At 58.1% G+C, this 26,168-nt stretch overlaps 3 protein-coding genes and 1 long non-coding RNA gene across 10 annotated transcripts in view; 3 read left to right on the top strand and 1 right to left on the bottom strand.

Moving 5' to 3' along the window:
• Window positions 1-1,856, top strand: part of BRD4 (bromodomain containing 4) — an 87,062-nt gene extending 85,206 nt beyond the window's left edge. For all 5 annotated transcript variants that reach the window (XM_081791910.1, XM_081791911.1, XM_060630475.3 and 2 more), the window contains one exon: window positions 285-1,856. In XM_081791910.1, coding sequence (XP_081648036.1) covers window positions 285-353 — 69 coding nt within the window. In that variant the 3' untranslated portion in view covers window positions 354-1,856. The remainder of the gene's footprint in view (window positions 1-284) is intronic.
• A 1,611-nt stretch (window positions 1,857-3,467) lies between these two features.
• Window positions 3,468-5,229, bottom strand: LOC132678296 (uncharacterized). The gene is made up of 2 exons (XR_009609544.3): window positions 5,125-5,229; window positions 3,468-3,927 (listed from the first exon to the last, which is right to left on the bottom strand). It is a non-coding gene; the product is annotated as an uncharacterized LOC132678296 (long non-coding RNA).
• On the top strand, window positions 4,306-8,554 carry EPHX3 (epoxide hydrolase 3). Of its 3 annotated transcripts, none has more exons than XM_078443267.2 (8): window positions 4,306-4,382; window positions 5,202-5,577; window positions 5,817-5,902; window positions 6,246-6,403; window positions 6,497-6,625; window positions 7,452-7,555; window positions 7,650-7,786; window positions 7,874-8,554. In XM_078443267.2, exons 2-8 carry the CDS (start codon window positions 5,335-5,337, stop codon window positions 8,097-8,099), a joined length of 1,083 nt encoding a protein of 360 aa, XP_078299393.1. In that variant the 5' UTR covers window positions 4,306-4,382; window positions 5,202-5,334; the 3' UTR covers window positions 8,100-8,554. The 3 variants fall into 3 exon arrangements, with proteins under 3 accessions (XP_078299393.1, XP_060486454.1, XP_078299392.1); XM_060630471.3 differs by lacking the exon at window positions 4,306-4,382 and adding an exon at window positions 4,528-4,781; XM_078443266.2 differs by lacking the exon at window positions 4,306-4,382 and adding an exon at window positions 4,528-4,781 and having other exon boundaries at window positions 5,169-5,577.
• Window positions 8,555-17,870: 9,316 nt separating this feature from the next.
• Window positions 17,871-26,168, top strand: part of NOTCH3 (notch receptor 3) — a 35,354-nt gene continuing 27,056 nt past the window's right edge. Inside the window, exons 1-6 of the mRNA XM_078443268.2 lie at window positions 17,871-18,088; window positions 20,632-20,710; window positions 24,549-24,691; window positions 24,774-25,112; window positions 25,206-25,328; window positions 25,417-25,650. Coding sequence (XP_078299394.1) covers window positions 17,971-18,088; window positions 20,632-20,710; window positions 24,549-24,691; window positions 24,774-25,112; window positions 25,206-25,328; window positions 25,417-25,650 — 1,036 coding nt within the window. The 5' untranslated portion in view covers window positions 17,871-17,970. The remainder of the gene's footprint in view (window positions 18,089-20,631; window positions 20,711-24,548; window positions 24,692-24,773; window positions 25,113-25,205; window positions 25,329-25,416; window positions 25,651-26,168) is intronic.

The raw sequence follows: 26,168 nt of genomic DNA, 5'->3' as shown, positions 1-26,168 counted from the left end.
GGGGGTGCTCAGGACAGGGTGAGAGGTGGGGTGAGCACCCCGTGCAGGGTGGGGGGGTCGTGGGGCGGGACGGGGGCGGTGCTCAGGACAGGGCTGCTGCTTCTCTGCACTGTGCTGGCCTCAGGGTCTCAGAGGGGGCTCAGAGCCAGTGCTGAGGTGCCTGGATGTGGGCCCTGAGGGCATGGCCAGTGCTGGAAGGGGCTGAGGGGTGGGCGGGGAGTTCGGAAGCCATAGCCAGGGGGGGCACCTCTTCTCACTCCCTCCTTCCCACCTCTCCCCTCCAGATGGCAGCTACCATTGACATGAATTTCCAGAGTGATCTATTGTCAATATTTGAAGAAAATCTTTTCTGAGAGCACCTAGGTGACTTCTGACTCTGATTTTCTGGCAAAACGTTGACTCTCCATAGTGTTAGGGGCGGCAGTGGAGGCGGTAGCAGCGGCGAGGGGGTGTCTCCGGGCCTGGCCTTCCTGCATGCTGTGCCCGGGGCAGGCCTGACGGGCAGCTGAGGATCGCAGAGCCTGTCTGCCTTACAGCCAGCTGGACAGCCCGCCACCCACCACCCCCTCACGGGACGTCAGCTCAGAGCACGCCTCGCCACGAGCAAGTGCCGGCCAGACCCAAGCCGCGCGTCCCCGCGTGCAGGGTACAGGCCCTGCTCTCCGCCAAATGTCTACACAGTATACACAGGACATTGTTGCTGCCGCCACCACCGTGACTGGTTTCTGTCCCCGAGAAAGTGACGTTCGTGACGTCCTGCCCACCAGGAGTCCTTCCCCCCACACCCCAGCCACCACCGCCCGCTCCCAGGAGGCCAGGGCAGGCCCGAGCGAGCTGGAGGCGGGCGAGGGCGCCGGCCCACCCCTTGCTGGCACTGACTTTGCCTTGAACAGACCCCACCCCTCCCCTCCCCCCACAAGCCTTTAATCGAGAGCCGCTCTCTGTAAGTGTTCGCTTGTGCAAAAGGGAATAGTGCCGTGGAGGTGTGTGTGTGTCCATGGCAATTCGGAGCGAGGTGACTGTCACACGCGCGTGTGTGGGCCGGCCTCGCCCGGTGAGTGAGGCCACCAACCAAAGTCAGTTCCTTCCCAACTGTGTTTCTGGGTTTTTTTGTTTTGTTTTGTTTTGTTTTTCCTATATATATATTTTTTGTTGGATTCTATTTTATTTTTAACTCTCTCTTCTCCTCCAGACACAATGGCACTGCTTATCTCCGAAATGGTGTGATCGTCTCCTCATTGAGCGGCGGCTGCCACCGCGCTGTGGGTAGTGTGTGACCGTGGCTGTACTGTGTAGTGAACATAGTTGGCATATCTTTGTTTGAAGTTTGTTGGTGACTCCACCAAACTGGTGTAAAAAAAAACTCAAAAAAACCCACAAAAAACAAAACAAAACACAAAACACACAAAAAAAAAACTGCCTATATTTTACTCAGTTTCAAACTTTATTAGTCTATTTTTAATTATAAAGCCATGTTTTCTTTTCCCTCCCCACTCCTTTGTTTTTTAATGTCAAATCTGTTTTGAGTTGTTTTTTACCAGGAAAGGAAGGGCCAGGGGATGAGGCGGGCACCGGGGGCTGGGGGCCACAGACCACTGAGGCAGAGGCTCCCCACCCAGCCTGACCAGCCGGCTGCCACTTCCCCTACTTTTTTTTTTTTTTTTTTTTTTTTTTTTTTAATTTTATAATTGGAGCCCTTGGTGAGGTTACGTGTGCCATGAGAACCCACTCTACACCACGTCGCTGGTGCCTCAGTGTTGGCCAAACTCTGGAGTCACTGACTGGTTTGACTTTCATACGGTGAATATGCATTTGGTCTGTACTGATCATGGAATAAACACATCTCTCTTTTTTAATGCTGGTGTCTTCCTGACATTTCTTTGTGAACCACCTGTTGCCTAGGTTAGGCCCAGGGCCGCTCCCCCCCCCCCCCCCCCCCCAAATCCCAAACCACCTTTGTACAAGAACTACCACCAGGGCCACCTAGGCCGTCTCCTGTGACCACGTTGAAGCTGTGACACGGAGCCCAGGCACCCATTCTTTCTATGGACCCTGGTCTCCTAGCGGGGTGACATGCTCCAGCAGAACCTGGCCAGACTCCAGACAGTATTTTCCCCCCTTCGCCCTCCTCCATCCTGGTCCCCCACTCACCAGAGGACTTGGGCCACTTCTGCCACCTTGCCTGCCTCTACCTTAACTGCTCCTTTCATTTAAGCTCAGGGTTAACCAGATGTTCTTAGATAAGTGTCCATCCCCCACAACGGGATCCTCCCCCGACCCATGCATGTAGACACGCACGCACACATGCCTGCCCGAGAGATCCTGCCGTATGGCTACCCTGCCCCCCTTGCCTGTGTGCCACAAGGCAAGGGGGGCACTCAAGAGTGGCCCCTAGGATGTAGGATGAAAGTGTATCATTTATGTGTGCAGAGACGTAAACTGAAACATTTCTAGCACTGTTTCTTAACCCCTATCTCCCTTTTCTGTTTCAACCGGAAAAGCCCTTGTATCATCTTGTGTTTGGGATCTGCCGAAACCTCTTGGCAAGAGTGTAGTTCGGGCGACCGGCCAGAGGCCCCCACTTGCCTCCCTACCCTTGCCCCACCCCCCAGCAGGCACTTCCTCGGTGTGCCACTGTGCTGCCGGTTCAAGTGGGACTTCATTGGTTCTTTGGGGTTTCTTCCATCTCATCCCATCCCCTCACTTCTGTTCCGTGTTTTGTTCAGTAACTTCCCCAGGCCAGGTCCGACTGTTTAGCTGGAGAAATGGTTTTGTCTGCACCTTCCTTCTAAAGATTTAATTCTGCCATGGCCCTCTCCACACCTCCCTGATGGGTGTTCCTCTAACTGGGTTGTAATTAGAACTTGGATCTACTATTTAATTTCTCTGGCCATTTCCCATTCCCTCCCACAGTACTAGAAATCTTAGTCCTATACAAGAGTAAGAGGTGTGTACAAGCCCCCCACTGTACTGTATGCACGGATCGCTTGGCCAATAATTATGTCAGTGAATCTGAGACTTGTATTAAACACTTTAGACATTTGTAGAAGGGAATTCGTAGACTTTTCACTTATATACTAAAGGTTTTTTTTTTTTTTTTTTTTTTTTGTGCAGTTCTCATTGCAAAAATAAACATTTGTACTGAATATAAAATTAACCATCCTGTGACTACTGCTGTGTTTTTGTCTGAGGGCAAAGCTGGGGTAGGGGGATGGAGGGAGTCAGTTTTGTGTAGCAGAGGAAGAAGGGCGAGCCCCAGACTCCCACCAGCCATGCAGCCAGATTAGAGGACTCAAGGAGGCACAACCGGGATCACCCAGTGGCTGTGGAGGATTGATTTGATGGAAAGTGTAAAAGAAACCGAAGCTGTGATCCAGGCTAATCGTGCAAGAAAAGAAAGGTACTTGGTACAGGGAGAATAAACCTTTGTACAATACAAGCCATGTAATCATAGCCGTCCAACCGAGTCTGAAATACATTGTTTACTGAGGCCGAACCACATAAACCACCATGCCCCTTTAAGTAGGAACCCACAGACTTAATTATGGGCCCAGGATGGTGTCCTGTTCAGCCTTAACAACACAAAGGTAGAGGTTAGCAGTGGGAGGTGACAAAAATAATGAGAAGGGTGTTTAAAGTTAGAGAGGAAACCAAAAGGAAAACTAAAAATGGGTAGGGTCCGTCCAGGGGTGGTGAGGCTTGAGTCCATCCTTAATGAACTTCCTAAATTGGTCCTCAAGAAATGGCCACACAAGCCTGTCGAGCGAGATACCTGGGTAACCACCAGAAGAAAGCTAACAGCGTTCCAATGGCCGCCTCCGGGCGGGAGAGGTGGAGCCCGAGATTGTTGCTTTTTTCATAAATCCCGTTCAGCAAGTTGTATGGCTTTAGGCAAATGACTTAATCCCCGAATTTCAGGTTCGTGGTCTGTAATACAGAGATGTGATAATAGTACCTACACTTAATAGGGTTGTTACGTGGGTTAAACGGTGAGTGACCGTGAAATGTTTAGGATCTTGGGGGAAGGTTGCAAAACAGGAGGAAGAACCTGCCCTGTCGGCCTTCTCGACCGATCCTGACCCACTTCCTCTTTCTGACAGCCCCAGGGACTCAACCGGCCCGGTCCTCCGGCTCGCGGGCCGGGTCAGCCCTCTAGAAGTTAAGAGTCTCCGCGTCTCCATTGGTCGCCACCGGCGAATCCCCACCCCCCAGCCCGGCCTCAACACCTGCCGATTGGCTCCCGGGCGAGACCTGTCACCCGCACGTCAATGACCACCGCCCTCCAATCACAGCCGTGCAGGGGCGGGGCCGGCGGGCGCTGGACTAACTGGAGGACTTCCCGGGGTCGAGGCCACTGGACCCGCCGTTGGAACCAGGCCTGGGTGAGGGTGCTGTTAGGTCTCTCCCAGCCAGGCCAAGGACAGGGCCGCGCACTCCAGGGAGGGGAGCTCCGAAGGGCGGCGGCAGGGGCTCTCAAGTCCTCCCCGGGTTGCGGCGACCGCCCGCGCCTTCTAATCCCAGCCAAGGCACTACCTGTCCCCTCCTTCCGCTTCCGGGCCCGCCCGCCCCGCCATATTAGGTCCCGGCTCCGCCCCCCGTCTCTTCAGCCCGGACCCGGGCCGACCCCCAGCTTATTGGCCCAGCCCTCGCACCCAAAGTATCCGGGCCCAGCCTCCGGCCTTCTCCCGCCCAACTTTAGGCCCCGCCTCATCTGGACCCCACCCTCGCCCCGCCCGCCCTCTAAGCCACGCCTCCATCTCCTATGCAGCTCCTAGGCCAAGGTGGGTCCACGGTTCCGGCGCGTAGGCCGCACCTACCCTGTATTGCTCCGCCCCTTCGCTCTAGGCTCCGCCCATTTCACTAAAGTCACCTCCTTATCCCCTGTTTGTCCAGACATCAATCTCCCTCTAGACTTAATATTCCCACCCACCCGCGGCGGGAGTCCTACTAGGCCCCGCCCCCTCATGAAGCCCACCTCCCCCACCCCCCGCCTGCCTAGGCCCCGCCCTCAATTCTCTTCCCCTCTCCTCAAAGCCCCTCCCCAGCCTCGGAAGCCTGGTCCTCGCAGGCTCCATCCCCGCACCCTATCCTTGTTCCCTGTCTCCGTCGCGCCCAGGTGTTTACCTGGCACTTAGGTGACTCCTGTGCGGTGGCTGTTTCGATATAAGCCTCCCTCCTCTTTTCTCGGCGCGTTCCTTAAGCCCCGGAGGCACGGAGGGTCCCCAGACCAAAGGCGGTGGGCTTCCCAGCCCGGATCCCGCCTCGCTGCTGCTGCTCTCGCCCCCCGCCCACACCCCCGAAGGCAGCGCCGAAGTCGTCCCGGGTCGCGGCGACATGCCGGAGCTGGTGGTGACAGCGCTGCTGGCGCCGTCGCGCGTCACTCTGAAGCTCCTGCGCGCCTTCATGTGGAGCCTCGTGTTCTGCGCGGCGCTGCTGACCGCCGCCGTCTATGGCTGCATCGCGCTCACGCACGTGCTGTGCCGGCCCCGGCGCGGCTGCTGCGGGCGCCCCCGGCGCACCCCACCCGCCTGCTTGAGCGACCCCACGCTGGGCGAACACTGCTTCCTGACCCTCAAGGTGAGCGCGCGTGCGCGGGCGGCTGTGCGGGGGGCCGTCGGGGCTTCAGGGGTCGAGAACCCCGGGAGGTCGGGCCCCGTCGGGGCCGAGCCCCGGTGAGCGGAGAGCAAATGGTGGAATCCAAACGGGGGTCGGCGCGTGGCCGGAAGGGCGGGCAGTGTGTGTGTGGGGGGGGGGGGGGGGGGTGTCAAGCCTAGTGCGGAGGGCCTCCCCGGGTCTCTGACTGTGTCCTCCCCCAGAGCTCGGGCCTGCGCCTCCACTATGTCTCCGCTGGACGTGGCAACGGACCCCTCATGCTGTTTCTGCACGGCTTCCCGGAGAACTGGTAGGTATGAAGCCCAGGGGCTTGGGGCGCCCAAGGCCGCAGGTGGAGCTGGAGGTGCCGCGGGGCTGGCTGGGTAGACCGGGGGCCCAAGGCATAGAAGGGGGTGCTCGAGGACAGGCGTCTCCAGGAATGTCCCTGCAGAGATGGGACAAAGAGGTATCAGTGTCGACGCTGCCCTGGACCCGGAGTGCAGCCGACCTTGCCTTCGGCGCGGGGTTCCCCCATCTTCCTTTCTGGGAAGTCCAGGGCAGGGAAGTGGGGTTGCCGAAAGCCCCTGCCGGGCGTAGGGTGGAGGTGCAGCCTGGGGACCCTGACTCAACCTCCCTCTCCACCCGCCTGACAGGTTCTCCTGGCGCTACCAGCTTTGGGAGTTCCAGAGCCGCTTCCACGTGGTGGCTGTGGACCTACGGGGTTACGGCTCCTCAGATGCACCTCGGGATGTTGACTGTTACACCATCGACCTGCTGATGGCGGACATCCAGGATGTCATCCTGGGCCTGGGTGCGGATACCCCCATCCCAGGCCTGGCCTCCCTCACCCCTGCCTCGCCTCTCCCTGGCTTCTCACCTCCCACTGGTTCCTCTCACCCCCCAGGTTATTCCAAGTGCATCCTGGTGGCCCACGACTGGGGTGCGGTCCTCGCCTGGAATTTCTCCATCTACTACCCGTCCCTGGTGGAGCGGATGGTAGTTGTCAGTGCGGCCCCCATGTCTGTGTACCAAGGTGTGTTGGGGAGCCCGGGACGCTGGAATATGCCCGTGTGGAGGGGCTTGTCTCTGTGTCTGCACTTCCTTGTCCACCAGTCAACACCGGCCCCCCCCCCACCCCGGGGGGCTGGAGACACCCATGATGCTCCCAATCTACAATCAGTGAGCGTGCACTCAGGAGTAACTCACGGTTTCTGAGCACTTACAGGTAACAATTGCTCTGACAAGGAGCTTTGCATATACATAACCAACACAAGCCTCTGTGCATACGAAAGTGTCGTTATCTCCACGATCCAGTTGGGGAAACCGAGGCAAGAGAGGCTAAATGTCTTTCTTCTGGCAAGGAAGGCATAGATGAGTAAGCAGATACCCGTCTCATCACCTGATTCTAATTCCCAGTATAATAGTCCTAGTGCTGTGGTCTCTCTCCCGCTCTCTCTCTCTCCCTCCGTGTTGTTTCTTGTCTGTCTCTGTCTCTAGACTGTCAGCTCTCAGGCGGGCAAGGGAGTTTTGTTTGTGCCATTTACTGCTGTGTCGCCAGGGTTTTAAACAGGTCCTGGCATACGGTAGGTGCTCAATAAGTATTGAAATGCATCCAGACCTGGGCAGTGGCTGCAGACAGAGGTGTCCCCATTCTGTGGATACAGTGACCACTTGGCAGGGAGGGACACCGGCACCCGGGCCAGGAGGAATGTCGAGTCACCCCCACGAGGTCCGGCATGCGATGACATTCCTGAGTGTTGGTGCATCTGTGTGCCTGACCTGGGTGTGTGTAGGAGTGCGAGGGGGTGGGGCCACCCCAGGCCCAGGCCTCACATCTGCCTTTCCCCTGCCGCCCACAGACTACTCTATGCACCACATCAGCCAGTTCTTCCGTTCCAACTACATGTTCCTGTTCCAGCTTCCCTGGCTGCCTGAGAAGTTACTGTCCATGTCTGACTTCCAGGTGCAGTGGGGCAAAGGCCTGGGGGTACGTGGAGGGTGGGGGGCTGGGACTGGGCAGGCTGGGCACTGAAACCGTAGGTCTGCTGTGTACCCAGATCCTGAAGACCACCCTCACACACCGCAAGAGAGGCATCCCACACTTAACCCCCAACGAGCTCGAGGCCTTCCTTTATGACTTCTCCCAGCCCGGTGGCCTCACTGGGCCCCTCAACTATTACCGAAACCTCTTCAGGTGAGACCAGACCCGGGGCGGAAGCTCAGGAGAGTTCTGGGGGGCAAGGGGGAGGGGCGGTTATTCTGCCACCTGTCTTGGCCCTAGGAACCTTCCCCTGGAGCCCCAGGAACTGGCCACGCCCACGCTGCTGCTGTGGGGAGAGAAGGACACGTACTTGGAGCAGGGGCTGGTAGGAGCCATCAGCAGTCGCTTTGTGCCCGGCCGGCTGGAGGCCCACATCCTGCCTGGCGTGGGGCACTGGATCCCACAGAGCAACCCCAAGGAAATGCACCAGTACATGTGGGCCTTCTTGCAAGACCTGCTAGGCTAGCAGCCCTCGCTCCCTGGCCTGTGTGCACCTGGGAGTCCACACCACGTGCACACCACGACGGACTCCCGGATCACGCACAGGCGTGGAACTCCTAGACCACACACGAGTGTGTCTGTGGATGCCCGCAGGCGCACCAGGCTGTTTGCTCACACACCGGTGTGAGTGTCTGCGCACGTGAACGAGCACTTCAGCCCTGGGGAACCGGGTACTTCTCTCCTCTGCGGAGCTGGATACCCAGCGTCCTACCTCTCCCCTCCCTGGGGCCTTCCCCTTCCTGGCAACGTCAGCCCCCAGAGCTGCACAAACCACAGATTCTGACCTTCCCGTCCCTGGCTTTCATCTCCAATCTGAGTCTTCAGCTAAAAGCTGTTCTGTCCAGTAGGGTAACTGGCAGCCGTATCTGGCTGCTTCAATTTAAATGGAAATTAATTAAAATATGATCGATTAAAAATCCAGTCCCTCGGTCACTCTAGCCATGCTTCAAGGGCTCCACTGACACATCAGCATAAAGCATTCTATTGGACAGTGCTGATGAGGGTACTCCTAGAATAGGGGTGTCTGTACCTGGCTCCTGACCAGCTCTCCAAGGAAAGACCCTCATGTACAAGCAGGTGTGTGTCTAGATTCCTGTCTAGGCAGGCCCTGGGCAGCTCCCACCATCTCCCTCCCGGTTGTGACTCCAGACCCTGTAAGGTCAAGATCTCTAGGTGCGGCCTGGGCAAGATCCCTGGGATCCCTGTCTCAGATTCGTGGAAAAACAGCTCTAGGCTATGCTAGGGTGGATGTTTGAGATTCTGGACAGGGCACAGGAAGGGACCGGCTCCCTGAATGACCATCTGAAGTCTGAGGCCTGCCTCTCCAGCGCCTGGAATCTTCTCCAAGTTAACCACAGATTCCGCTGGTTCTTTGGGGCGGGGGGGAGGGGGGGGGAGTCTCTGGCTCCAGCCTCCAGATGAGGGTGGGACAAATAGAGGGTGAATCATCCAGCCTCAGGCTGGCCATGGCCCTTCTGTCTCCCCAGCCTTTGCCTGGCCTTTGGGGACCATGTCATGACGAATGCTGATGAATCTCTCTGGGGACCTGCAACCTCAGAAAAACATTCTCTTATCCCTGGGATGGGTCTGGCTGGCTAAAACTTGCCTGTTGGTCATCCCCCTCTGTACTGTCTTGTCTCTAACATAACATCCTTTTCATTCATCCTGTGTGTCAGGCACTGATCTAGGCGCTGGGGAGTGAACAACACAGCCTTACTCTGGAGTTAACAGAACGGGCATAGAGAGCTAGGTGAGTGTCTGGCGACTCAGGAAAGGCTTCCCTAGCTGGGGGACACACTTCAGGGAGTGGGAAGCCGTAAGCAGGAAGGTTGGAGGTGGAAATAAGCCTAGGCTACTGGAGTAACAACGTGGGGATTAGTGGCAGCGAGAGAGGAGAAGAGGCCACAGCCAGACCGCCAGGGGCTGTGAGGAGTTTGGATTCGGTTCTCAAGGGGAGTCAGGGAAGAGTTTTCAGCAGGGAGGAACATGGCTTGCATTTTGAAAAGCTCCCTGTTGTGGCCGGACAGTCCCACGCAGGAGTGCGAGCGGCGAGACAGCTGGGGGGCCATGCGCTGCCTCAGCACGGGCGGCCCGTGGGGCCCGACGGGGGCCGGGATCCCCAGCGCCCGACCCACCTCGGGCCCCCCCCCCCACTTCCAGGGTGGGAACAGTGCCCCTTGGGGTCGAGGAGATGGGCCGGAGGGGAAGGGGACCCCGCGACCTCGGAGCCTGGGGTGGAGGTCTGGGCCGAGGAGGCCTGCGGGCAGGATGAGGGTGGTGTGTCCAGGGGGCGGTGGGTCTGGCGACGGTTGCCAGGGTGATGGGGAAAGGGCTGATGGTTGACCGGAACGGGTAGCGGTTGTCTGGGTGATTGGAGGGGCCCAGGCGAAGGCTGACGGGAGGCCTCGGACAGTTGCTGGGGCGACAGGTCCGCTGACGGTTGCCAGGGTAACAAGAAGGCGCCGTCTTCCGCCTCCTCGGCTGCAGGCGGGAGGGAGTCAGAGTCTGGGGGTGGGGGGGAATTCATCGCGGTGATTGGGCAGAGTCCTGGCTAGCGAGCCAATAGAGACTCGTGACTCGGCCGAAGCCAGCCTGAGCCAATCGGGGCGCGCCTTTCTCCCAGAGGCGGGGCTGGGCGCTCGCATCTTTTCCAGGCCGGAGAAGGGACCCGGAGGGTTTGGAGGGAAGCGGCCCGGCTGAGACCCCTCCCAGGCTCGGCGACTCCCTTCCCCTGCTCCGAGCTCCCGGCTCCAGACCGCCTTCCATCATTCATTCATCAGTCAGTCGGTCGCTCAGCCATTCATTCATTCATTCATTCACTCGTTCATCTGTCCTGCCACAGGCTCAAAGACTTTGGCGGTACACCAGAGGAGGGGCAGGGGAGGCGGAGCCGGGCTCGAGTGGAATAAGCAACGCGGGGGGGCGGGGGGGGGGAGGGCACTTGGGGAGTGGGAGGGAAGGCTCCCTGGAGGAAGCAGCCTTGGAGCTAACCCCTGCAAGGATGCGCTCCAACCCACGGAAGCCTCCACGCACAGCTGATTTAGTGTTCCTTGAGACTGGGAGGGAAGTTTGGGATGAGGGAAGACGTGGAAGCAGAGGACACAGGACTCGGATGTCCCGAGCACTCTTAAGCAGGAGTGAGGAGGGAAGGATGGGGACCCCAAGCTGTGAGCCTAGAGGAGATAAGTGGCACATTCAAATGGGGTAAGTTGAGGCAGGTTTGCTACAGGGACCACACAGAGTGAGCAGGGTTTGGAGAAACCAAAGGGGCAAAGCAACCATGGAGAGCCATTACCATCTCCTGGTCCCCCTGACCAGACAAGCAGACAGGCCCTTTGGTCAAGGGGTGCTACTAGCTGAGCTGACCCCACAGGCAGGGATGCAGGAGGATTAATACCCCATTCTCTCCTTTGGCTTCATCTTCTGCCAGTGCCTCCTATTGGCCAGACCCACCTGGAAGCCAGAGGACAAGGCCGTCCATTGATGCACCAGTAGAGGTCAGCCTCTGGGGGCACGGAGTGGAGTGGAGGAGGGGAAGAATGAAGGGAAGGGGCACGGGGAAAAGGGGGTGAGGGGGAGAAAGTCAGGAGCTTGGGGGTGGGGCAACATGAAAGCACTCACTGCAGATTCCTGTGAACTTCACTTTGTCGTGGAAGAGGGCTCAAGCTCTAGCCAAAGGAAGAGGTAATGAAAAGCCCTGGGGAGGCATTTCCCTTCTCTGAAACAGGAGGACAGGGAGGGAGGACAAGTGCCACACTTACAGGGAGGAAGACAAGTTTCAAGGGCCAGGGAGCCAAGGACAGGCAGGGGCCATCAGGGCATCATGGTTCAGACCTGAGCAGGAGGAGATGGGGTCTGGAGGAAGGTTGTGCACACGGACGACTCCAGCGGTCTGAGCCCAGGGCCTGGGAGGCCAAGATGCCCAGCAATGTCCCACCCAGTGGAGGGTCCTACGACAGGGACACCGCCACCTCCAGAGCTGCAGGGCCGGCAGCTGCTCAATAGAAGTGAGTTCCGTTCTCTTCACTCTTTTCCATACTCAGTTCTCACCCCCCCATCTCCTCCTCCAAGAACCGCCCCCCCCCCCCCAGCCCCCAGCCCGCATCCCTTCCTCTGGCGGAGACCTGATCTAATGGCGGCAGTCTCAGAGCTGCCAATGGGCACATTCAAGTCCCACCTCCTGGCTCCTGCTCTGCACTGAAATGTGCTTGGTAGATTCATTCGATCGACTGATAGTTGTTTCACCTACTGTGGGCTAGGCTCTAGGCTGGACACTTGGGGATTCAGCAGTGAGCAAGACGGACACCCACAGAGCTCAGAATCTGAGGGGGACCCAGGAGGGATCATGTGGTAGGCGGGGTGGGAGGGGAGGCCATGGGAGTCCAGAGGAGCTAGTGTGAGGCCCCAGGGACCACTCCCTGGGAGAAAGGAAGGCAGAGCTTCCACAGGGATCTCCTACAACCTCCGATCAGCTTCTCCAGCGGCGGCCACCGTGCTTGCAATGAAATCCCAGACCCTTGAGACTTGGCCCCCATCGTCTTCCTCGACCTCCCAGCTCTCGGTCACTGTGTGCCCAGCATTCTGTCCCCCTCACCCTTCCTCCTCTGGGCCTTTGCACTCGCCTTCCCTCTACCTGGAACACCCTTCCTCCGGCTGTTTGCTCCTGTGTGGCTTCTTCTCCTTCTTCAGGTCTCAGCTGTAACGTCCCCTAACTCGGTGAGGCCTGTCCTGCCTGCCCCTGTCACTGAAATCTCTCCTCCCCCCTTGCCACAGTCCATGGTTCTTATTTGTTTGCCTTCTGGTTTCTTTTCTTCTATTTATTAACTTAAAAAAATTTTTTTTAAGTTTATTTATTTTGAAAGAGTGAGGGAGAGAGCGTGAGCAGGGGAGGGGCAGAGAGAGAGGGAGAGAGAGAATCCAAAGCAGGCTCCGTGCTGTCAGCATGGAGCCCGATGCAAGGCTTGATCCCACGAACTAAGAGATCGTGACCTGAGCTGAAATCAAGAGCCTGTCTGTCTTTGACAGCTGTACCTGTGGTTGGTTGTCAGTAAAATGTTTGTTGAATGACTGAATGTTTGTTGAATGAGTGAATGAAGGCGAGGAGAGCTGGAGGGGCAGAGTGAACGGAGCCTGCAGGCTTTGAGAAAAAAGCTCCCAATGGTGAACGCAGCCCATGCCGAGTAAGCTGAGGAGGGTGTCACTCTGGGCAGTGGGGAGCCATAGAGGGTTGGAGCATGAGAAGGCCCTAGGGAGGCAGTGGCCAAAAGAGCTGGTTGGGTCTGCGGCCGACAGCCCCTGGAGTCCTGCCTTCCCACTCTTGCCCAGGGCCCACACCCAGCAGCCCTCACCCCTGCTGGCTCCCGTGGCCTGCTGTCTGGGCCTGAGGGCCCGGCCCCAGCTTTGGTGCAGAGGGCGGGACTGTGGTCCCTGGAGGAGAAGCTGAGGGCACGTTCTCAGGTTCCCGGTCATCGGCCCGGGCCCGGCAGCTGTGTCTTGGCCTGGGCCCAGGTCCTGTGTCCCTGGGGACTGAGCTCATTGAGGAGAAACGCAGTCCTGGGCCAAGGCGGCCATCAGGGGCAGGGGAGAGGGCTCGGGCTCACCCCCTATCTCCACCACATTGGGAACTGTGTGGAATCCCACTGCGAGGCTGTGGGAATGGTCGTTCCAGACTCTCCTGTCCCCCAAGGGTCCTGACACCTTGGGCTGGGCCTGCCACTGTGGCTGGAGGGCAGCAGGATCCTGGAGCCAGGACTCCGCATTCTACTTGCTGAGTCCTGGGGACTTGACATGGGATTGACACCCAGTAGGGGCTCTGTAAATGTGTCTTTCTGTCTTTTGTCTCCACTGCCCCTCATGCTGGCCTCAGCCTGTGTTTTCACTACTTTTGCTCCCTTTCCTTCTCTGTTTGCTATGGACCAGATGCCACTGGATCAGCAGAGTCACAGACTCTAGGCTTTCTGCCTAGCAAAAGGGGGGGGGGGGGGTGTCCAAGTTCCTTGGTTGCTCCTTCTGATGGGGAGCTCAGCACCTATTAGGACATCCATTCCAGCAAAAAAGTCCTTTCTCAGATGGGTCAGGGGAGCAGCTAGCCCACCTCGTGAAGCCCCTACCTTTGCCCCTGGACCCTCAAACCCTTTTCTGGGCCCCCAGACTTCTAGAATGTACTTAAGAGGGTGGTCTGGGCCCCCAGTGGCAGCCCTTCTGGGTTGGCCATCCTAACTCCTTCAGCTAATTCCTGAGTCACCAAACCCTTCCATGTCACCCTCTCTGTGCCCAGACCATGCTGTGTGATGCCTGGTTCCTGGGAAGCTTCCAGTCTAGGTGGGGATATAGAGCAGGGCATAGATACCCAACCCCTTGTGTGTGAGGCTGATACAGAGAGCAGGAGGGTGCTGGGATAACCCAGGGAGGCTCTGTCTGGGGGGCAGAGAGGGCTTCCCGGAGCTGAAACCCTGAAGAATAAAAGGAGTTCACCAGGCACAGGGATGGGGGGTTGGAAGGCACACCAGAAAGAGAGACCAGCATGGGCAAAGGGGTAGCATTGTGGGAAATAGCAGAGCATTCCCTATAACTGGAAGAAAATACATTTAAAAATTTTTTCTTAATGTTTATTTATTTTTGAAAGAGAGAGAGAGCTTATGTGTGGGAGGGACAGAGAGAGAGGGAGACAGAGGATCTTAAGGGGGCTCTGTGCTGACAGCAGAGAGCCCGACACGAGGCTTGAACCCACAAATTGTGAGATCATGAGAGAGATCTCACGTGAGAGAGAGAGAGAGAGACGGAGCATGAGCATGAGCAAGGGAGGAACAGAGAGAGGGAGACAGAATCTGAAGCAGGCTACAGGCTCCGAGCTGTCAGCACAGAGCCCGACGCGGGGCTTGAACTCAGGAACAGTGAGATCATGACCTGAGCTGAAGTTGGACACTTAACCGACTGAGCCAGCCAGGCGCCTCAAGAAAATACATTTTTGAAGAGAACACTCCCTGTGAGTTCCTGCTTGGGGAGGAAGCAAAAGGGTCCTTGTAGCCAGCTGGGTGTCCCAGAAGAGGGAAGAACCTGGGCAAAGGCCATGAGAGCGCAAGGCCTGCTGGGTGAGGAGGGACACTGAATCAGTGTGATGATGAGAAGGGAGGGGCTGCAGAGGGTAAGGCCAGTCTGAGGGCTTTGAAAGCAGGGCCCAGGGGCTTGGATTTCCTCCTGGGGTGATGGGCACAGGGACAGACTTGAGCTGCACCTGCCCTAGGGTCTATTGACTCAGTACACTCACTATGAGTCAGGCCACGCTCTTTCTTGTGCAACTTTTGTCCTTTTCTCTGCCCGATCCCCACCCCCACCCCTCGTACTCCTTGTGGCCTGGAGTCACTCAGGCCTGGGTTCTCATATCACCTCTGGCCCCCAGGCTGCGGCCATTCACTTGTCACCCTCGGCCCTTCATGCTTCTTCTTTCTCACTAATAGCACTTCTCTGTCTCCTTCCCTCTTCCTCTTCCAGCATTTAAAAATTATTCAAGGTATTAATGGATGAATGGATAAGCAAAATAGGGTATAGTCATTCAATGGAGTCTTAGCCATAAGCAAGTGATGTACTGGTACATGCTCCATGGTGGCAGATGAACCTCAAAAAACGTTATGCTGAGTGGGCGCCCGGGTGGCTCAGTCGGTTAAGCGTCCGGCTTCGGGTCAGTTCATGATCTCGTGGTTTGTGAGTTCGAGCCCCGCGTCGGGCTCTGTGCTGACAGCTCAGAGCCTGGAGCCTGTTTCGGATTCTGTGTCTCCCTCTCTCGCTGTCCTTCCCCTGCTCATGCTCATGCTCTGTCTCTCTCAAATATAAAATTTAAAAAAATAAAAAAAACCCCACACATTATGCTGAGTGAAAAAAAAAACAGACACAAAGGGCCCCACACTGTCTGATTCCATGTATATAAAATGTTTAGGCAAATCCATAGAGGGAGAGGGAGAAAGCCATTTGGTGGCTTCCAGGACCTGGAGGAGGGGGCTGGGGAGTGGCTGCTCTAGGGGATGGGGTGATAGAAATGTCTTGGATGGGGCACCTGGGTGGTTCAGTTAGTTGAGCGTCCGACTTCGGCTCAGGTCATGATCTCCTGGTTCGTGGGTTCAAGCCCCGAGTCCAGCTCTGTGCTGACAGCTCGGAGCCTGGAGCCTTCTTCAGATTCTGTCTTTTTCTCTTTCTCTGCCCCTCCCCAGCTCACACTCTCTCTCTCAAAAATAAATAAACATTAAAAAAATTTGTAATGGCAATTGGTTAATTTTATGTGAATTTTGTCTCAAGTTTTTCATAAATCCTCAGAGGAAATCATAAATACGTGCCCAACCCAGCGGGTGAACATTTGATGGGCACCAGGATAGTCACATCGTCTCAAAGTATCTCCCCACGTGATACTGATATTTATTTATTATGGGAGGAGGGGACGGAAGAGAATAGTCCCTTGATAGTAGGGAAAGTTGGCCAACTTCACACAAGTGATCGAAGTGTAACACCCCCAGTGTTGGGGACTAATGTCAAGTACCTCCTAATCCGAGGCACTGGGGAGGACCAGCACCATCTCTGTGGTTCTGGACAAAGACATACTCCCTGGTTGGGAGGACTGAGCAGGCCAGCCCGCTGGAGGACATTCTGAGAAATGAGTGGCCTCGATTCTCCCAAAATGTTAATATCACAAGAGACAGGGAAACGCTGAGGAACCGATCCAGATCAAGCAAATGTGGCAAAGCGTGGAAAGGGTTGGCGAATCCCGACAAAGGGCATGTGGAAATTATGCTATTCTGCATTTGACATTATTTTATTTTATTTTATTTTAATTTTTTATTTTTTTTGCATTTGACATTATTTTAAAATAAAAAGGTTAAAAGTTGCCTGAAGCTTTCTGGGCTGCTGTGGTGAAAATCTCCCACCGTGGCTTCTAGATGTTCAGCCCCTGTAGGTGACCCCTAGGCTCCACGGATTCAGCGCCTTATCCCCAACCCATCCCTCCTCCCTGCAGCCAAATTACCATGGGGGACAGCCTGGCCTCTTTCTCCTCCTCCTCATGGTGGCCCGTGTGACCCCTGGTCTGTCCACTCCTCCTCCTTTCTTTGCTTCCTCCTGTGGGTGCAAACCTGTGTCTCTGCTGCCATTTCCCTCTCTAGTTCAGCCTTCCAGGCTGAGCTCCACTGGACCCTCCTTTGGGGAGCCCTCTCTCGGGGAGGAAGGTATACCCCCAGCCCCTGGAACAAAGCCAGACATAAAGCCAGAGATTTATACCCACCTGTTGAATAAATGAATGAACAAATCAGTAACTACCCTCAAGCAGGGCCCTCACCAACCCCTCTGCGTGCCCCTCCCACACTCTGTCCCTCCCTCTGGCCCAGCTCTGAACCCCCAGAGCTGCTGGTTTCTGTGTCGGGCTTTTTCTTCCGCGGAATGAGGGCTCCTCCAGGGCTGGGCTTGGCGCCTTTCGGGGTCCCCATTATCCCCGCATGGACAGAGTGGGCTGCAGGGAGGCTTTGCAGCATGACTGATTTGGGAAAAGCCAGCTGATCAAATTGAGCAAGGCTGAGCAGCAGAGAAGCTGTGAAGGGAATGGGTGGGGCTGGGGGCTGGGGTGGACCTTTGGGGTTCACACAGGGTAGTAAGGAGGAAGAGGGGTGCTTTCCAGGAGAGCTGAGAGTAAGAAGATTGTGTGTGTGTGTGTGTGTGTGTGTGTGTGTGTGTGTGTGTGTGTGTGAGCGCGTGCGCACACATGCATGGGTCTCCTTCCTAATGTGTGTCTGAGGTCTGAGGCTGCAAATGCTGTCCCAGGCTCAAGGCCTGGCTGGGCCTGAGCTTTGGGTTTGTGTTTTATATCTTAAGTCCCCGTGAAGCTCTGTGCATACGTCTGCAATGGAGCAGGGTGGTTGTGTGCGCGTGAGATTCTTAGGACGTGCCTGGCCTCAGTTTTGGAGGATCTGTGGATCTGTGTTTGTGCCCTGGCTCTGTGTGCGTCCCTGGGCTCTGAGTGTGTGTTGGGAGCGTGGGTGTTCACGAAGCTGGTGTGTCTGTCAGTGTGGGTTCAGCCCACGCCTCACCGCATGGCTGGCCTGAATTTCCAAGGATCTGCGGGTCCCTGGCTGTGTGGGTGGAGGGTGGGCAGGGACCCCGGGAGGCCGGGCTGGGGTGGGGGTGGGGGGGCGGGGGAGCGCAGGGCCGGCCCCGGGGCGGGGCGAGCCGCCCAGGGCTGGGGGCGGGGCGGCCCGGCAGCCTCACTTTGGCGAAGTTGGCGGCGCGGAGGCTGGCCCGGGACGCGCCCGGAGCCCAGGGAAGAAGGGAGGAGGGAGGAGGGAGGGTCGCGGCCGGCCGCCATGGGGCCGGGGACCCGGGGCCGCCGCCGCCGCCGTCGCCCGATGTCGGCGCCGCCACCGCTGCCGCCCGTGCGGGCGCTGCCCCTGTTGCTACTGCTCGCGGGGCCCGGGGCTGCAGGTGAGGGGCTGGGACCTGGTGGTCGGGACTGGGTGGGTGGGTTGGGGGAGGGTAAGAGCGGAGTTTAAGGACCCCGGAGTCTGGGGCTGGAGGGCTGGCCTCGGAGCCAAGGACCAGAGCAGGGGCTGTGAGCACAGGAGTCCGGGGGCTACGTGCCAATCCCGGGGGTGCAGGGACTCAATGGGGGGAGGGGGCAGGGCCCCAGAGGTCCGCAGAATACGGATCCGGGAGCGATCAGAGTGTGGGGGGGGGGGGGTGAAGGGACCCAGGAATCAGGGGCTGGGAACTTGAGGTGCAGGGATCAGGGACGCGAGATCGGGGGGATCAAGGGTATGGAGCACGCTCCCAATGCACGCCCGCCCGGAGTCCTGGGAAGGTCACGAACTGGAGCCTCAGGACCCCCAGGCTGGGGACCCCTCGCACAAAAGCCCCCCTACACACCCAGGGTCGGCCAGGCGGGGCGGGCGACGGGGAGGGGGGCGCGAAGTTCTCGGAGCTCTGAACTCGGGGAAAACTTCTCAGGCCGGAGCGCGGCAAGACCCGGAGCTGGAGTCGGAGCTGGAGCCACAGCGGCGCCCGCGCCCCTTTCCCCGCCCGCGGCCCCGCTCCCTCCCCCGGCCGCCGGGACCTGGCGGCCCCGGGACCCCGCCCCCGCGAGGGGAGGGAAAAGGAGGGCGGGGGGCGCGAGCCCACGTGCTCCGCTCCAGCGGCCCAGTCCCCGCAGCCCGAGCCCCTCCCCAGCCGGCCCGGGCCCCCTGCCCCTCCCCCTCCCCGCTCTCCCTTCCCCCGCTCGGGACAATGGCCGCGCCGTCTAGACACCCCCTCCCCCCCGGCCGGCCTCGCGCTTTCTTTGCCAGACAAAGCGGGACGGGCGGCGGGGCCTGGGCGGGGGCTGCGGGGGCGCACACCCCCAAGGGAGGCCTGGCCGGCGGAAGAGGGACGCGGGCCGAGCGGCCGGGGTCCGGGGTCCCGGGGAGCCGCGGCGGGGTTCAGCGCCGGGAGGGAAGGGCCTCCACCGCCCAGCCGGGTGCCCAACCGGGCAGGATCGGGCAGGAGCTGCCGCCCCCGCGGGGCCAGCGCGCACACACATGGCCTGTCACACACTCGCAGGCACACACACAGCCCTGGGTCACACATACAGAGATGTAGACGTGCGCACACACACGACATCCGCAGACGTGGATACGCAGCTCACACACTGACATACGAACTCCTGCAATCACCCGTGTTCGTAGGTACCGTGGATCACCAGCCCCGGGCCTTGCACACGTCGCCTGCACACATTGAGCACATGTAGACACGATCCAAGATATGCCCACACCCAGTTTATACATGCAGACAGACAGTCACATCCAACCCACACACAGACCCACCTGAGGATCCACAGGTCACACACAGGCGCACAGCTGTATACCCAGATAACTGGTTCACATGCAGGGACCCACAACACATCCAGCCTGCACATACATGCACAGGCATCTGGACACCCATGGACTTGAAGCACACACACATGTGGCTCCTCGTGTGGCCCCTTGGGTGAGTTCACAAACACCCACCGGCCCCTGTCTGGGTGATAGTGTCCTGTCTCTGCTTGTCCCCTGAGGAAGGGGACACAGGCCATGTTGTCCTATTCTCCAGCTCACCTTGTTCTGTCTCTCCCTCTGTCTTTGTCATCTCTGTCTGCTCTCTGAGGCAGCCTGCTTCTAGTTTCCTTTTTTGTGTCTGTCTTTCTCTGTCTCCCTCCATCTCTCCTCTCTTTCCATCTATCTGTGACTCGTTCATGTGCACGCGTGCGCACACACACACACACACACACACACACACACACACAGAGGCCCCACACCTGCCGTCACACACAACTCTCCACTAGCTGACACCCAGCCACACCCCAGACCAGTCTGGCGGGACAGTTAGACTGCCACACCTCAGAGGGACATAGCCCTCAGGGATGGGGACGCTGGACAGGGCAGCACATGTCTAGTGCCAGCCGCCCCTCCCTTCAAACCACACCCTGTCCCTGTAACACCCACTGTTGGCTGTGCAAGGGGTACCTGCCTTGGCCCCTCTCACCAGAGCCCTGTTCAGGTCTGCCCAGCTGGAGTAGATGTCCAACATCGGGGAAAGTAAGAACCATGGCCCCAGGTCTCCTTACCCTGCCCTCTCCATTACCCTGGGATCTGGGCACACAGCCCCAGACCTCCCTTTAACACTCAGCACCCTCACTTCCTGCCTTTGCACCCCCCATTCTGGCAGCTTCCTGAGTCCCCACATCTGGCACGAGTCAGCACCTCCTCCTGCCCGCCCCTGCCTTGTGGTTCCCAGGGCTTGAGCGGGCAGGGACAGCTGCAGCCCCAACAGCTGGGGCTGGGGCGGGGGGCCGTGGGAACTGTGGGTGGGGGGGCTCCATGCCCCACAGAGACACCCCCAGCCCGTGGCAGCTGTTGCCTGGGGGAGGGAAAGATGGGCTGTGTCACTCTGAGCTGGGGTTTCTTGGGTGCCTGGCTGACCCCCCACTTTCCTTCGCCTCCCTCCCCCCACCACAGCCCCCCCTTGCCTGGATGGAAGCCCGTGTATGAATGGAGGTCGCTGCACCCAGCTGCCCTCCCGGGAGGCTGCCTGCCTGTGAGTGCCTGGCTCCGAGCCATCAGTGGGTCCTGTGTGGGGAGGTAGTCTGTCTTCTCCTCTGGCCTCTGTGTCCACCATGGGTGTCTCTACCATTTCCTACTTGTGTATGGCTTGGGTAACCTCTTGTTTCCCCACTGGAATCGAGCAGGGTTAAGAACTGAGTAAGGTTAAGAGCAAGGGCTCTGCAGGCCGCCTGGCCTGGGTTCAAATCCCACATCGTGTTGCTCACTGCCTGGGACTCAAACCCTTTAAACTTCAGCGTCCTTGTCTGGAAAACAGGCACACTAACACCTGCTTCACAGAGTTGTTGGCCGCCTGACGTCACACGTAAAGCCTCTGATGGAGGTAGTTATTATTCAATTAACAGATCTTCAGGGACCAATCCCAGTGGCTTGGCAGTACAGGGTACCCCAACTGGATCCTCCCATATATCAACATTTAGTGGTGGGGGCACAGTGGTGGGGGTCACGGGGGCACCATGACCTTGGGTTAGTCACCTCTCTCTGAATCTCACTGCATCTGTGAAATAGGGGTGCTTCTTCATGGCTTGTGACCATGAAGGATTTCAAGAATTCGGTTGTTGGATCATACAAGGCAAGGCAGAGGGCTGGGAGGAGCAGAGCAGGGGCTGGGAAAGAACTGAGCAGAGGGAGACAGAGCTCAGTTTGAATTCTGGGCTCCGGGAGAGGCACCTGGGTGGCTCAGTCTGTTAAGCCTCTGACTTTGGCTTAGGTCAGGACCTCCAGGTTCATGAGTTTAAGCCCTCATCGGGCTTGGTGCTGACAGCTCAGAGTCTGGAGCCTGCCTGCTTGGCATTCTGTGTCTTCCCGCCTCCCTCTCTCTCTCTCTCTCTTTCTCTGCTCCTCCCCCACTCGCTTTCTCTCTTTCATTCTCTCTCAAAAATAAATAAACATCAAAAAATTGAATTATGGACCCGGGGGTACCCTGAGCAGGTGCTTTGAGCTCTCTGAACCTCAGCTTTTGCATCTGGAAAATGGGGCAGTACTTCCTTCTTTATGAGGTTGATTTTGATGTGATGAACTCAGCATAGTGCTCAGCCTACAGTAAATGCTCCATAAATAATAATAATGATGGTAGGGGCTCAGGAAATAGGTGCCATAGAGGGCAACGTCTCAAGGTTATGGGGGAAATGCTTGATCCCTTTTATAATATCATCATTAGTAATAGCCCGTCACCTAGTAGCCATTATTGATTCATTAACGGATTCATTTATTCAAGACCATGTGTGCCAGGCCCAAGCTGGGTGGTTCTGGGGTGACTTTAGATCCAGGAGAGCCCCTTTGAAGTTACACACGTACTTTGACTGGAGCCCCACTTGGGCTCACCCAGGTGGGGGCTCAGCCTGGCTGAGCGGGCTCCTCGGGTTGGGAGTCTGCCATGGTGGGACGTGAGGGAAAAAGTGACCTTATCTGGAGCCACACACCTGGGAGGCGGAGCCGCGGAGCTGAGCGCCTGCGCCGTGGAGCTCCGCACCTGGAATACTGCCGACAGGTGAATGCTGCCGCAGCTGCCCTGCCCCTCAACAGGTGAATCACCGGCTCGCGCGGCCGCCCGGAGCCCGGACTACCCGGGATGGAGCGGGCTCTCCCCGGAGGTGGACCGTGGGAACCACTCCCCACGGCCCCCCAGTCTCTTTCAAGATTCTAAATACTCGTATCTTTTCAGGGACGCCCCCATCTGTCACCCCTCCACGGATCCCCCAAACCTCTTCCTCGAAGTAGCCTCTCAAGCCCTGGTGTCTGTTTCCTAGCCCTCGCCGCACCCCCTTCCCTTCCCCTCCCGCCGACCCCCAAACAAGTCTCCTCTCCCCCTCCCCCCCCCCCCCCCCCCCGCGCCTTGGTTTCCCCCAAAGCCCAGTCAGTGGGGCGGGGCGCGGGCGGAGGCTGGAACCGGCCCGACCGGTCGGCAGGGGAGCGGGGCGCAGAGCGTGGGAACCCGACCGGGGCGTCGGGAGGGGGCCCGCGCGGCCGCGCCCTGCTTGGCGGTGGGACCCGCAATCCCGGGAGCCCGGCGCGGCGCGCCCCCTCTCGGCGTGCAGTCGTGACCGACGTCCTTGCCCTGAGGGTCTTTGGGGAGGGGTCTGGGAGCCGGGCCCTCCCGTCTTGACACCATCGGCACCCCTGCCCTGCCCTGGCCTGTTTCACTGGGGGCCAGGGTGGGGGGAATCTTGTGGGTGACGCTAGGGACTGAGTCAGCTGCCTGAGGCTAGCCCCAAGCGACTGGGACAAGCCAGAGGGAGGGACTGCGCGAGGGGTGGGCAGCGTCGGGGGCGGGGTCTGGGCCTTCTCACCATTCCAACCTTCCCCTCCCCACCCCCCCATCCCGTCCCCCTGCCCCTCCTATCCCCGCTTCTCCCCTCCCCCCTCCCCCGCCGGTGTCTCTCTGGAGGTTTCCGGTCTCAAGACCAACTGTTTTATTTCCCTCCTACTCAAGGTTGCCTTGGTCGGTTTGGGGAAGGGGCTGCAGGCTGAAGGACTCTATCCCAGTAAGAGGGCGCCAGAACTGGTGTCTACCTCCCCCTCCCAATGGCAGGAAGGGTCGAATGTGCCTCCAGGAAAGGCCAGGAGGATGTGGGAGAGTTAGGGTCTGTCCACACAGAGCTGTGGCTGTGAACTGCGTTGTGGCTTAGGGTCTGAATGTTCCCTAGGCCAGTATGTCCAACTGTGTATGTTTCTGCGTGTGTGTGTGTGTGTGTGTGTGTGTGTGTGCCTGAGAGGTTGTCTTCTGGAGTCTGAGACCTTGTGTTTCTCTCCGCCTGGAAGGCTCTTCCTCACACAGTACCTTCTGCAGTCTGAAAATATCCTTCTTGCCTTCCCTCTTCACTCATCTCCCTTATCCTGTGTCTTAGTTTCCTGGCTGCCATAACAAACCACCAAAAAGCTGGGTGGTTTGAAACAACAGGAATTTATTCTCACAGTTTTGGAGGCCAGAAGTCTGAAATCGAGGTGTTGGCAGCCAGTGTGTCCCCAGTGGCTTTGCAGGAGAGTCCTTGCTGGCCTCCTCCACCTTCTAGTGGTTTCAGGTGCTCCTTGGCTAGTGGGTGCAACACTCATATCTGCTTCTGTCTTCAAATGGCCTTTAACGCTTCCTCCCCGATCTCCCTCTGCCAATGGATTTAAGGCCCATTTAGAAAATCCGGGATGATCTCATCTTGATGTCTGTCACTTAGTTACATCCGCAAAGACTCTTTTTTCCAAATAAGGTCAGAGTCACATGTTGTGGGACATGGGCATTTCTTTTCTGGGGCCTCGCTTAAAGCCCACTAAACTCTTGGTGGCCCTCCCCACCCCATGCCGGCATGTTATATAATTCATTATTTGTGTGTCTTCTCTTTGCCCAACTTGGCTGTGAGGATAAGGGGTGGGGGGGCGACTTTTCTTGTGTTTGCGACTGCATTCCTTTTGCTAAGAACATAGTAGGTACTCAGTGAATATTTGTTGCATGGATGGATGAGGGTGCCTGTTCGTTGGGCTGTGTGCTTGCATGTGTGTGTGTTTTTTAACGTTTATTTATTTTTGAGAGGGAGAGAGAGCACGTGCGCGCTCACGTGAGCGCACGAGCAGGGGAGGGGCAGAGAGGGGAAGAGAGAGAATCCCAAGTAGGCTCTGCGGTCAGCACAGCTGGATGCAGGGCTCTATCTCACTAAGCGTGAGATCATGACCTGAGCCGAAATCCACAGTCGATGCTTAACTGGCTGAGCGGTCCAGGCGCCCCTGCTTGGTGTTTCTGCCAGTCCTGTGTGTATCTGTGTCTGGGCTTCTCCTGCCCCATACCACCCTAGTACTGCCTGGTACTAAGCTATCTCTGCCCACAGGTGCCCTCCAGGATGGGTGGGCGAGCGGTGCCAGCTGGAGGACCCCTGCCATTCGGGCCCCTGTGCTGGCCGTGGTGTCTGCCAGAGCTCGGTGGTGGCAGGCGCTGCCCGGTTCTCCTGCCGCTGCCCCCGTGGCTTCCGGGGTAAGGGACGGTCTGGGGGAGGGGAGCCCAAGGCAGGCGAGGATGGGCATGGCCCAAGCTCACCCTCTCCTGGTCCCTCTAGGTCCCGACTGCTCTCTGCCGGACCCCTGCCTCAGCAGCCCCTGTGCCCATGGTGCCCGCTGCTCCGTGGGGCCCGATGGCCGCTACCTCTGCTCCTGCCCGCCTGGCTACCAGGGCCGCAGCTGCCGAAGCGATGTGGATGAGTGCCGGGTGGGAGGGCCATGCCGCCACGGTGGCACCTGCCTCAACACGCCTGGTTCCTTCCGCTGCCAGTGCCCAGCTGGCTACACGGGGCCACTGTGTGAGAACGCTGCAGTGCCCTGCGCCCCCTCGCCGTGCCGAAACGGGGGCACGTGTAGACAGAGTGGCGACCTCACCTACGACTGTGCCTGCCTTCCTGGTGAGGGAGCCGCTCCCTGGGGAGGGCAGCAGGAGTGGACAGACAGCAGGCCAGCCTGGCACTGGCCATCTTTGCCTTCTCTTCCTCTGCTAGGGTTCGAGGGCCAGAACTGTGAAGTGAATGTGGATGACTGTCCAGGGCACCGCTGTCTAAATGGGGGCACGTGTGTGGATGGCGTCAACACCTACAACTGCCAGTGCCCTCCTGAGTGGACAGGTGAGCCCCAGGGCCGAGAATAGCCAGGTGGCAGACCTTGGGTGTGCCTGCAGCCCGGTGGCTGGACTGGTGTGTCTGTGTGCCACAGGCCAATTCTGCACGGAGGACGTGGATGAATGCCAGCTGCAGCCCAATGCTTGCCACAACGGGGGCACCTGTTTCAACACACTGGGTGGCCACAGCTGTGTGTGTGTCAACGGCTGGACAGGCGAGAGCTGCAGTCAGAATATCGATGACTGTGCCACGGCCGTGTGCTTCCATGGGGCCACCTGCCATGACCGCGTGGCCTCGTTCTACTGTGCCTGTCCCATGGGCAAGACTGGTGAGTGGCTGTTTTCCTTGCAGGCAGCAGGGAGCCAGTGATGGTTCCACGGTGGGGGAAAGGATGGAGTCTGACTTGAGCGTTAGGATGATTAGGTTGGAGGCCAGCTACGGGGTGCAGGATGAGCCTGGAAGAGGCCGGCCCACAGTCCGGGGCAGTAGCCATGGGAATGGAGAGCTATCCCGTGACCGAGGAGAGGGGACCTTTGCAAGTGGCAAAGGGTCAGGGAAGGTGCTTGGGAGGGGGACTTGGGTGTGGAGGGCAGGGCATGTCAGGGAGAGGCTACTGCAGAAGCCAAGGCTTGAGGGTATAGAATCAGAAAAGGAGTCAACAAATTTTAAAACAATATGTGGGTGTTTCCAACTCATTTGCAAACGGTTCAGGAAAAAGATACATAGAGCTTACGGTAGTTGAAGCTAGGTGGTGGGTGTATGAATTAGCTCTTCAGTACATTGGGAAGTTTGCGTTATAAATGATCGGGAAAAATAGCCTACTGGATACCCTGCAGGTTAATAGAA

This window comes from Panthera onca, chromosome A2, assembly GCF_046562875.1.
Source record: "Panthera onca isolate mPanOnc1 chromosome A2, mPanOnc1 haplotype 2, whole genome shotgun sequence".
Classification (NCBI taxonomy): domain Eukaryota; kingdom Metazoa; phylum Chordata; class Mammalia; order Carnivora; family Felidae; genus Panthera; species Panthera onca.
This window is presented reverse-complemented; position numbering and strand designations above follow the sequence as displayed.

Excerpts from the sequence above, each read along its gene's own strand:
- EPHX3 (XM_078443267.2), top strand. The coding sequence starts at position 5,335 with ATGCCGGAGCTGGTGGTGACAGCGCTGCTGGCGCCGTCGCGCGTCACT. Across the intron at positions 5,903-6,245 it reads CACGGCTTCCCGGAGAACTG|GTTCTCCTGGCGCTACCAGC; the intron begins GTAGGTATGAAG and ends CCCGCCTGACAG. Across the intron at positions 7,787-7,873 it reads TATTACCGAAACCTCTTCAG|GAACCTTCCCCTGGAGCCCC; the intron begins GTGAGACCAGAC and ends TCTTGGCCCTAG.